The sequence below is a fragment of the Anopheles aquasalis genome, chromosome 3, assembly GCF_943734665.1.
Source record: "Anopheles aquasalis chromosome 3, idAnoAquaMG_Q_19, whole genome shotgun sequence".
Lineage (NCBI taxonomy): Eukaryota > Metazoa > Arthropoda > Insecta > Diptera > Culicidae > Anopheles > Anopheles aquasalis.
The window spans coordinates 45,536,820-45,549,063 of NC_064878.1; the positions used below are offsets into that span (position 1 = coordinate 45,536,820).

The 12,244-nt window shown below is 45.2% G+C and overlaps 2 protein-coding genes across 4 annotated transcripts in view; one reads left to right on the forward strand and one right to left on the reverse strand.

Annotated features, from left to right (window-relative positions):
- Window positions 1–12,244, forward strand: part of LOC126577262 (putative mediator of RNA polymerase II transcription subunit 12) — a 222,942-nt gene that overhangs the window by 102,235 nt on the left and 108,463 nt on the right. For 2 of the 3 annotated variants that reach the window (XM_050238750.1, XM_050238751.1), the window contains one exon: window positions 5,895–6,908. The exons of the other annotated variant lie outside the window; for it this stretch is intronic. In XM_050238750.1, coding sequence (XP_050094707.1) covers window positions 5,895–5,981 — 87 coding nt within the window. In that variant the 3' untranslated portion in view covers window positions 5,982–6,908. Of the gene's footprint in view, window positions 1–5,894; window positions 6,909–12,244 lie in introns of those variants that run through there. 3 annotated transcript variants of the gene reach the window in all.
- LOC126577292 (protein phosphatase inhibitor 2) overlaps window positions 11,328–12,244 on the reverse strand; it is a 4,943-nt gene continuing 4,026 nt past the window's right edge. Inside the window, exon 4 of the mRNA XM_050238800.1 lies at window positions 11,328–12,244. This exon is cut by the window's right edge and continues 3,068 nt beyond it. The gene's annotated coding sequence lies outside the window, so the exon portion shown is untranslated.

Sequence of the window (12,244 nt, forward strand, 5' to 3'; positions counted from 1 at the left end):
CCATTCACGATCCTCACCTCCAGCAGTGTTGTTGGTTTGCTGGCAATAGTTTAAAGCAACCGAATGCAATTGCCTTAATGCAGGAGTTCCACGCGGATGGATGCACCAACTTTGTCATGTTGCAAAATCCCACATGCAAGACGATCGTTTAGCAGCACGCACAATACAAGAACACCTGTTCGCTAATGCGAAGTATGTGTGCCACGCGTACGAAAGCAACGATTACGAAACATTGCGCCCTGGACGATGGATTGGAACTTTATCATTTTTTTTTCTCTTGTCTTCTGCCTTTATGATACTCATCTGCTAATGATGCGTCTATCACGGTCCTGTCTCCATTGTGTAATGGAAATGTGAACAAGGCAAACTGATCCTGCTCGCCATTTTCTTTCATTCTCGCCGATGCCCCAAGAGCAATGCCCGCCATTTGGCGCACATTGGCGGTGAAGCAGAACTCTCTCATAACTGCAATAGCAATTAGTGTCGAACAATGATCGGTATGCTCATCAGCATGCAGCAAATCTGCCCTTTCCTTCCCTTCCACGGTAAAAAGTGCTGCTCGCACTCGCATCCGCACAAACAGTCCACTCATTGAGCCAATCCTTTCTTCGGAACCAATCAGGCGAAGATTGTCATCATAATAAAATCCACCAACGCACGCGCGCGCGCGTCCATCTTTCCTCGCCTCGAGAAGCATTACTGGATAACGGCAAGCCACACCAGGAGAGAGGAAAAAAGCCAAGATAATGTTCCTTTTGAATCCATTGAACCATCTCTCTCGCCTGAGATCCGCTGCGCTTTGAAATGAATGTGTTTTCCTCGTTCACGGGCGCACCGAACGCATTAATCCCATCCCGGTCGATCCATCACCATTACACTTCGGCTGGACCATCGTCTTCGTCGTCGTTGTCGTGAATTCAAAAGCCATCGCCAGCGGGCTCCCTGGTAAGGTACAGTTCGCGAACCGATTCCGCTTCATTGATTACACTCAATTAGATCAAGAGATCCGATAGACAGAGAGAAATAGAGAGAAAACTTACCGAAGGGCCGGTGCTACGCCCAGCAGCCATTTCGTAATATCTTTTGCGTCCAATGTTTTCTAATTACGCGAACACCGAACTCGCATCCAAGGCAATGGTCATGAGGATGACAACGACGACGACGACGGAGGTGAAAGGAGGGAGGACAAATCTCCTCTCCATTAGAACTTTGAATGATCTGTCTCCGTCCGGCTATCCATCTACACCGGTCGTTGGCGTTCGTTCCGATGTCAGCTCCAACGGTAGGCCAATGGAAAAACCACCACCGAGGCGAGGCGAGTGAGTAAATCCTAGAAGACTTATCTGGTTGACATCAGTGGACGACACACAAGCACCACACGCCATAAGCCAGCACACCTGTACCGCCGGGCCAGCAGAGTGTCTGCTGCCGTTGGCTTTCATCCGACGGAACAGCAGGATACAGCGTCCGCCGACGATTTTTCATCTTTCATTGGAATTATAGAGTTAGAGTTTCAGCATCCGATCGGTGGACTGAGAGGACAGTAGGGATAGGGATAAAAAAAAAGCGGACATCCTGTGCCCGAGACCGAGTGGATGAGTAGGTCACCATCGGTCATAGGGGGTGCGCTCTTTGCCTTGCTGCCATTCAGCCGGTCGCGTTTCTTGCTTTTTCCTCTTTCTCTCCGAATGTTGGAAATGAAATTGAATTAAAATCAATGCTAATTGGATTTGGATGGCTTCAGGCGGCGATGGTGGAAGCCTGCGGGGTGGGAAAAGCTTTTTCCCGCAGTCACCGTTTTGCTAGCTACCTGGAATCTGTCCATCCCGGATATGCTGGTATCTGGCAAATAGTATTACAGCTATCCTCGACCATCGTATATAGGGTTAGCCATCGGTCAGCTTATCGTTTATGAAGCTGCCCGGGTTTTGTTCGTAAACTTGTTAATTAGTTGAACCTTGGAAGCGCTTTTCGTGGTGCGATAAGGCACGGAGTGCAAGTGAATGAGTGGCGAACCCGGTCGATTTACTACGAGATATCATATTCATCTCATGTCATCGACATGTTGTTTGTTTGCGTAGCGGTAGTGTTAACATTTACTCTGTGAACATTGGTGCTGCTTCAGTCGATGTTGAAACGACCCTTTTATTGAATTTCCCGAGCACAATTTTCCCAAGTTCTAGAACCGAGATTGACGCTAGCATTCAGTATTGCTCCATTCAGTATGCATCCAGTGGGCACAAGCTCTGATAAACTGTAAACCATTCCTATTCGTCGCAGTACTCACGAGATATTTAAACCGAAAACCAGCTGGTGTGCAATTAACCAAATATCCTTTACTAAATAAGAACAGATGCCACAGACACGATTTGTTGTGTCAGAGGTGGTTCATTACTTTGCCACTTGCTTAAATCGTAATAAGAGCGACTAGTTAGTTTTATAAACCATCGAGCGATTTGATGTAATCGAAAGCTTACCTCAAAAAATGATTTAAATTGCTTCACTAGTGGACATTTTAACAATCAGAAGGGGGGAATACTTGAACAATTTGAAGAGAGGATAGGTTCTGATATCTGAAAACATTATGGAATTCACTTTAAAGTTAAAATGAGTGGCTTATAAATTAAATGCAAGAATGACTCGAAAAAAAAAATCGAAAAGACTCTTATTGGGACTGATAAAGGTATTTTTTACCGGCATTGAATGCCTCCAGTACTGACGCCATGACCAAAATACTTGCGAATGCACTGTACACTCTAAGCAACATTATGAAATATTGTAGCAAAGCAACACTTCATATTATCGCAGTTCTATTGTTCTAATGGTGTGCTGCATTCAACTGTCTAATTGGAAGCTTTCACTGCTTCTAATACCTTTTTGTAATCATCACTAAATTGGATCGAAGGCGTATCACTTCACAAATCGTTATCATTTGGCAAAGGAGTTTAAAGATCAATGGGAATGGTTTTCGTATTAAGAACACTCGCTCTGAAACGCCAGCAATCTAATACTGTCAAAAAGCAAATGCTAAAAAGTGTGTAGCTAACGACGAAAACTACTTTTAGTGGGCCATTATTTGCATTCATCTTGAAAACTTATGCTCGGCATTCAATTGAAAAAAGAACAAAGGAATGGAAGATAGGAAAATGTGCACGGCGAGTATATTTTTTCGTTGCACCAGTTGCACAGCTTAACCCGGTCCAACCAACAGTGGCACCAGTTGTTTCTCTTTTTCTGACTCCCACTCCATTCGCCAACTAATTGATTTTGAATGGGGTGAAGGCGGAATCTCGAATGGTGATATGATCCCGATATGTGTCACGCTACACGTCACTCACATCATACCGCACGCTGACGCCTCGTAACGCGTGGAACAAAAAGTTTGACAAGCGATCCGCACGGACGCTGATTAGTTTATCCTGATACCACTCCAGCCAGGACAGGATGGTACTTTTCACTATCCATCGAATACAGGAAGCTTATGTTGCGTAGTTCGTTTGCTTTGCACAGCAGCAATTAAGCAACCTATTCATGCAATTTCAGACACTGAGACTGGTTTGACAGGCAGCATTGATTGCATTTTAGACAAATTTCTTATCAGCGCCACGGTTTAATCCCTTAGTTGCGCGTTATTCAACCACATTGCCGCATTTCACCGCTAGGTGATCATTTTAAAGGGATTTTACGAAGCAAATCCTCCATGAATTACGAGAACACGCCATCCCCTGGGCCAACCTGGCCACACTGCAACACTGCAATCCATCACAAACATCCGGAGTATCCGGGGAAACATGCTGAGGCGGAATAAAGGAGAGCAAACGATGGTCCAAGGATGGTACGTTCATATTTAATGTACCAGCCGGTGCGTATACTCCAGTGACACCACGCCGGATGCACTTCCTGGCGCTGTCTCGAAACCCGGTGACACCGGAAGCACCAGGATCAGCATCATCGATAGGTCGCCGACGAGAAAGAAATAAAACAAAAGGCACAACGCATCCGCGCCCGGATGGCTTCTCGTTGTGACATGCAACTAAAATAATCGCGTAAAAGGGGGTCCTGGGTCTCCATTTTCCTCGAATGTTCCCACCAGCCCACCACGTGACGGTCGCTGTATGAGATTATCGGGATCCGCTCCGTTCGTTTGACAGCATCCGTACGTGGCGAGGATTTCCGAAGGGATGTGAGAGCCGGAGAGTCCCTTTGTCACATCCGTTTTTGAAGGTGAAAAATGGCCACGGCTTTCCGTCCTATTATTGGCACCTCTTTACAGTGACCTGTTCGTCCACCATGCGCCAAGCACGGCGTGTTTATCGTGTATGTTCGACATTCGGGGGTTGTTTTAATTTTCGCAAAATGCCACGGAACGAACAACGGAAATCATAAAAAAACACACCTCAGGCGGGCGTGCTGTATAGTTTTAAACTTCGTTCCCGATGACCACTCGGTGGCCTTCACTCGCTGAAACTGTCGTTAAACAAAACCTTTATCCTCAAACGGTTGAAAAAAACAACGAAATGCTGCCTTTTGTCCTGGGAAAAATGATTATTTTGGGGGAATTAATTCAATCGCCAAGACTGCTCGTTGCCTCGGGGCACAGGTTTCACAATTAATTGTATTTATTGATCGCCAAGTTTTTACGGGTAGGATGAGAGGATAATAAAGGGGAGAGCATATGTTACGGATATAAATTTTATCCCAAGTGCAACCGCAACAAAACGGCATTCAAACCTGAGAGACGGAATTCATTGAATTTGCGGTCAAGAAGAATGTTTTAAAGTCTCACTCACGCGCCTCAGTTGCTGCCCTTTAATCAGTACAATTCCTTATTGATACGTGCTTCTACTAAAGGCTGCTGCTTGTTTGCACCCCTCGGGTTCGATCACGGATTGCAATCCATTCATCCATTCATGTGCACGTGTCCGAGTGGCCAAGGGGTGGGAAAAAGCAGAATGCAGAAAGAAACGAGCGCTCCCTTTATGCGCTAATCAATACAAACATTGACAAAACATTCATTAGATTAATTAAAAGCCCTTGTCAATGCACAAGTGGTTGCAGGCAGTCGAGCGTGAAGCACTCGATACTTTCCGGCCCGGGGCCGTTGCGAATGCGAAGCATTCCATTGAAAGCCGGTCAAGAGTGAAAGCTGAATGGAATTAGAATTAAGAAGAAGCGGAGCATAAGCGAACCGTTATAGCGTGTAGTGAAGCTAAATACCAGCAACGTTTCAATTGCACAGTAAATCGTCATGAGATGAAATTTGCTGCCACCGGGCCCATTCAGAGCCCTCGATCAGATTATTCCGATTATCCAGTTATCCACAGCAACACGAATAACTAGCCTGGCAAGATCGGTCTCGCCATTCCTGGTGGCAGAGTAGATAACGATGTTCGGTGGATTACCATGCTGGCACCAGTGCTTTAGCGGGGGCTCCAACATTGGCCCAAAATGGTCAAAAACAAATAGCCACTCGAAGGGGACCCATACTGGAACGGGAATCAGGATTCCAATCTCCCTACTTCCCAAGTACAGCGAGTTAAGCCAACGGTTCTTGTTTCAAAGCGAATCCCATCGTTGTCCGCACGATTGTTGCGCTGTGCGATGGTGCGATGGAAAGCTAGTTGAAGGGAGAGACATAAAGTGAACATGTGTAACCGATGCCCCGGGATTGTATCGTCGAGATGAAAAGCTTCTTCAGCTTCCCATTCCAGGCCAAGGTAGAGAGAGAGAGAGAGTCGAGCCAGTAAACCGAAACCCATCCCGCCCCATTCGTTATCACTAATCCTTTTTAATGTTTGCTTTTTTTTCTCTCTCTGTGTCCACTATTTCACCGGAATCCTCTGGTTCTGGGGTATCACCATGTACAACTCCACCACTACACCACAACACCACAGGACTATGCGGACTTCTTCGCCAAGAACGCACTCAACAACACGTACCCCGGGTACCGGGCTCCACCGGGCACGCAGCATCATGCATAAACGGGTTCGCTCGCGATGATCTCGCGTATCTTCTCAGCACCCAGCGGTAACCTTCCCTCGTTCCCTCGTATCTCCGCGCAAAAACCTTTTCCTCCCGGTGGGTGAGAGCGGCTCACAAGACGGACGCAAAGTACGGTGCGGTACAAATGCTGTTAAGCTTTTTGGCAAATATTTTGGATTAAAGGACAAGAGTGATGATCGAAAGCATCCGCTACTCTCCACGTACCCAATGCACCCGCGCACCCCGTGGATAGACAGCGATAACAACGAGCGAAAAAACGCAGCAAGCATAGAAAAAATAATTATATTTTAAAAGAAAAACGACAAACTATCGAGGACAGAGCTAGGGAGAAGTGCGTGAAGCTGCACCTCTTTTCCTTTGCGGGAAAAAAATTAAAACAAAAAAAAACACGTTAAAACACGCATCCAACGCATATACACAACCCCCTGAAGCAGGTGTGAGCGCCACCAGCAGGGAGTGAATTTTAAGCAAAATATGATACGACTCGACTCGAATGGGCGCGTCAGCTGCGCACTAGCTTTAACCTTCCTGTGTCTAATCGTGTGCTTTCTGCTCTCCGTCTCGATGTGTGTGCTCATCTGGTACATGTACCAACCGGCAGCCGGACGACGTACGTGATGTAGCAGCAGCTTTTCACTTTCAGTCATTTGTTTCCCTCTCTCTCTCTTCTATTTTTCTTTTTTATTTTACCGCGATCCACCACCTCCTCCTGCGCCTCCCGCACGCGAAACGCGTGTGATCCTCGCCCCGAACGACAGTGTATTACGCTTTATACCGCGAAGCCTTAACGAGCGCTTAACGCTTTTTGTGATTTTAAACATTTATATATGAAAACAAAAACAGATCAAGAGTAAATAAAGGTTTCATATGGCTATCGTTTGACCAAACGATGGCCAACCAACCTCGAGGTGCGTGGTGCTGCACCACGTTCTGTGTTTGTTCTAGCTGAGCTTGCAATTAATTCGTACGGTAACTGATGGAAAGCAGTGAATCTCTTCATAAAACAAACGTAAGTATCACTTGAAGCTCTAAATCTTGAAGTGAAACACGATGAAAACCACATTTTTAGATTGATATTGACTATGCCAATCAGTTCTGCAGTCCAATCACAGCACATGAAATTAAATAAATAGTATTCAGATGGCAAAAAAATGTTTGATTATTATAGCGACGTGCATGATATCGATGCTAACCGAAACACAAGACTATCGCATTTAATATCAGGTAGGAACTGTTAAAGTCTGAAGTTGGACAATCGAAATCGACAAAAGTTCATGACAATTAAGCTTGAATCTATTTGTCACCTTTTTAATCTATCCCTTTGCTTAAAGGTACCCTATAGCTCTTGTTCTCTTCGCTAGTTTCAGTTTGCCTTTCTTTTCAAGATTACCATTGTTTTTTTTCTGGCGCTTTACTAGAAAAACTCTCCACAGAGACACCTTATTGAAATGTAGCTTATTGAACCTTGTGCGCGAAGTGAACGTTAATGGCCAGCAGTGGATAGTGCAACACCATCAACCACCAACAACATCACCTGCAGAACCATCGAGGTGGAATAAATGAAGATCAATGCAACAGCACCCCGCTGTTCTTGTCCTCACGCTAGCGGACACCTTTAAATGCACTTATTTATTAAAAATTAAGCATTACCAGCAGCATTTCCACGCTCTAGCGCCCAGCTAGTGCCCACGCACGATACACAGCACAGGCAAGCAACGTTCATTTGCCGAGTGTCAAAAACAGCTCGGAAAGCAGGTCAAATGGGTTTCGAAAAAAAATCACCCAGAAAAAACAGCGAAAAAAGGTTAACCGAACAGTCCTTAAAGTGACCGTTTATAGGGCGATACCAGCGTGTGTGCCACTACAGGCGCTGTTTTGCGAGACTCCGAGCCACCGGCCACGACCCGAGAGTGACAGAGTGTGGGTGTATGGTATGCATTATTCATTTTATTTATTCGCATGGCAATCCCGGCTATTGTTTATTTACGACTGATGCCAATGTGCACGTCAAACCGGAAATACATTTTACCGCTCCACCAGCCGGAACCACAATCCTCCAAAGCTGACCGAAACCGCATCATTACAGATTTTATGAAGTCGAAATTGTGCGGCGCCTGGTGCCAGAGGCCAAAATGAATTCAGCGAACAACAAGCCTAGCCGGGGGCCACCGTTGCTGCATCATCCATCTTACAACTATTCCACGGTTCCATCCCGCATTCGAACGGGGGGCAATTCGTTATTATAAAATGTTTTAAATTATTAAAATGGATGTACAAATATCGGACGTTAATTACAGGGTCCAAGCGATGGTTGGTGTGCTGGTGCGAGGTAAAGAGTGACAGGCAACGAGGTGGGGGAAACGGATGAAATGTGGGACACGTTGGACGCACACACCCACACAAGGATCCTATGCAAACCGTAAATTTGTGCTCATTTCGTTGATTAATTTTACAGCCACGTTCCCCGCAAACCCGCTCTCGGTCACTCCGTCATCATCTACCATCGGCTAATACCGCTCCTGATACCGCTGCTGCTCCTGCTGCTAGTGCCGCTAGTCGGAAGATTGGATAAAGGCTTATTGTGGCCGCCTTTTTAGTGAAACGAATGAGCAAAAAAAAACAATTTCCACGCGAAACAGATGCCAATAATCATTTTTCAAAAGACAACCACTGGACCACCGGAGGGCAAGCGGACCCCGGGGTCCGGGGGGTGATATGATAAAATGACACCAGCCCACACGCCACGCCACGTGTGTGTCCCGTGTGTTGCTTAATTCATAGCCCATTTTATCAGCAAACTTAGTCCAATTAAAATGACCCACAGAAGCCACAAATGGGTACCCCCGGCACCGGACTAACCAAGGGGGAGATCCACACGCCACCCCATCCAACACACCGCTCTGTGTGTCAGGACCTGAAGCGGTGACCGCAGCACCATACTTCATTGTTTCAAAACCAATGTTCATCATGGGCATCATTTTTTTCTGTGGGCTTTTTTGTGTGCGCCATTGCATAGTTCAACCCATTGGAGAGCAGCACCCACGATAAGAGCATCATCCACTAGTCGTAGCATTAGTCATTTGACAGGAAAAAATGATGCAACAATGCCGCTATCAATTAGATGCAATTAGTGTTACACAATGCATGGGCAGCAATAGGCGAGATATTCTCACTGGAGCTTTTCCAGTACTTTTCATCACCTTCAGGACGGGCTAGTGGTGATATCGGATTGAATCTGAACATGATTATGGATGCGAAAGTGCGTGAAATAAATGTATCAAAAATGGAATACCTTCTTTATCCACTTCATGGTCTAAACTCAATGAATTGGGAAGTGCAAGTAAGATCGCAATAGCACATGACCCTTCAACAGCTCTTATCATTTTTCATATTTTACCGACCTCCTACAACTCTAGCTCAACTAGGGCCTAATTCAATCGCTGTGATACTCATCTAAAGACCACAATCTTTAATCCTTTCGATGTTCCATATTCCATTTTTCATAACGTGATCTACAGCGCATTGAAGCCTATAACAAAATGCAACAAAAAAGGACAAACGTGCCCATTAAAAATCCTTTTCATTTCAGCTCTACTAACCCGCCAGAACGCAAGTTAATAATTTTCACCGAAAAAGCAATCGATTTCCAACCCAATGAAGATTAACCCATTCGCTCGGAATGTTCTCACTGCAAGCGACAACTCTCTGAAAAAAAACAAACGTAAAACTACTCCAACATGCTTCACCCAAATCGCTAGCCAAAGTCGGTTTATCACTTTTTGATTATTTTTCTCACATTTTTATGACGATCGATAGGCTTTGGACGTTGCGCTTGCAAAGCGATGCAACAGTTGAGAACACATGTTTCGACCAAAAATCCGCAAAATCTCGCCTGCTACAGATTATAAAAATCAACGGCATGCATAAAACATCGGTTCCGCCAGGTTTTTTTTTTGCCATCACTCCGGATGCCTGTTGAGTGCGGCGTCAGTCAGATTGAGAAATAATTGCTCACCCTGCATAAAGTCGCATCCGAAACAAAACCCCAAAAGCAAACTACATGCCCCCGTTCCACCCTCTTCCACCTCGGCTCTGCTAGCGGGCTCGTGCAAGCAAAGCATATCGATGGTAATTGTGTTCCACCGGTACCGACGGAACAGCAATCTTCATCAAATAGTTATCCGAGCACGGTGGTACATCTGCACGCTTTCCCATGGACCCATGGACAGTGTCGCCCTTCTGCAGAAAGATGGATTGTTTGGCATGAATTTTGCATATTTCAGGGTGGATCACTTTCTTTGTGACGCTGTCGTTGCTGTGTCGGCATGTACGATAACATTATCGAAAATATGAGAAAGCCTTCCCGGTACTTATTACATTGCAACAAAAGCTCACCTTTCACTGGGATCCAAACATGGGCAATAAAAACATTCGTTCGGGTCATGTTGTAGTGTGCATTTCCGGTTGATGGCACAAATGCACTCCCATGCACCGGGATCGTCAGTTGGCATGTGTTGGCCTTGGTGCAAGTGCAACCGTCCATGTCGGTATGTAGGCGGACGCAGTACCCATCATCAACTGAATCGTGGCTAATTTATGTGCATGTAAACAACTTCGCTATCGCTGTCCCGTGATCAGTAAACAAATAGATGAATTGATTTTTCACAATTATCCCCAATCAAGCCCAGACCCGAAACTGTGCCGGAGTGTGAACGAGAGATGGATAATATTCACACCGAACGATTAATACCATTTATTTGCATGTTTGCAAGCGCCAGTAAATTCCCGATACATCCCTCATGCTCTGTCCTCTGCCAGACATCATCAGCTCAGACACTCACAGCACTTGTACAGCCTTCGGTCAATTAAAAAATCAAACAGCAAAAAAACTCTCCCTCTCCCGCTCTCTTTCTCGATATGCAGCCACGTGGTATTTTAATTTTTAAATTAATCTCGCAAGCGATAGGAACGATGACATAATCCATGCACTTAGTGAATGGAAAACATACTCGCTCCACGACGAAGCGATTGCTTACCCTTCGATCGTGTGTCCTGAGATTGATACGTTGAAGTGCATGAATTCGGATGGATGTAAAAATAGCAGACAGAAAATCAGATTACCACCAGTGGATGACGATTACCAGGGGCCGTGGAATTTGTAATAACATTATTAATGCATCGCGCGGCGCACATCCGGGAAGCAACGGAGCATGATCGATTGGCTCGTGTAGGCTAATGAGGAAAGCGATATTCATGGTGTCGCCCCGCACGCTTGGATACAAATTAATCAATCAAGCGATCGGATATCAAGAACAACAACGGGATACTCGTCAATATGTTTTTATTCATCATCAGTTTGCAAATAATATATAATATTTAATTGTTTCTAATTTCTCCCCTGGCTATCCGATGTATTCTCAACTTCTTAATAAATAGTTCATAGTTCGTTCCGATTTAGCACTCGTGTATGTGTATCTCTGGACTACCGAGCGCCTCTGGACCCTCGGCGCTGCGCAAAGATCGTATATGTTAACCTGGTTCACCTGTTCTTATCGTTTTCTACTGAACCAAAAAGCCATGAGTGCAACTGCCCGTCAATAGATTGACAACTGATTCTTTTTTGTTTGTCGCCTTGTGTCCGGTGTAGCGTAAAACGGGGAACGAAGAATGGTAAAACGACAATAAAGCCACTAAAATCGTTCCGCACACTCTCTACAAGCGCACCCACCTGACCGACCTTCTGTTGAAGTTGCTTTTCTTAAAAACCCCACAAAAACAACCTTGACCTGTCTGCTCTCGCAGCTTACTAGCTGTTAGGTTCAACAGAATAACTCGCACGAACACGCACTCTCTACCAAGGGCTGCTTTTCATTCGATGTTGCTATGCTGCAAGCACACAACACAACCACACGCACACACACGCACACGATAAAGCACTAAAATATGCCTACTAATTCAATTGCTCACTCGCTTTATTTTTAACCCTTCTTATTCTTCACCTTGATCTCTTGGAAGAAAGTGGTCAAACAATCAGTTGTTTAGGGAAGGTTATAAAACTGGCGTCTTTTCGGAACAGTGTGCAGTAGAAAATAGAAAATATGGTTTAAAATTTGCTACTTAACACACTCGTAAACAACGATTCGGCGGTTTTTACCTTCCGGCGTATGCAATAAGCATTGTGATTCATTGATCTCGTCGCTCGTATATTAAACACTGTTTAACCACCTTACTTCCTGGTTTC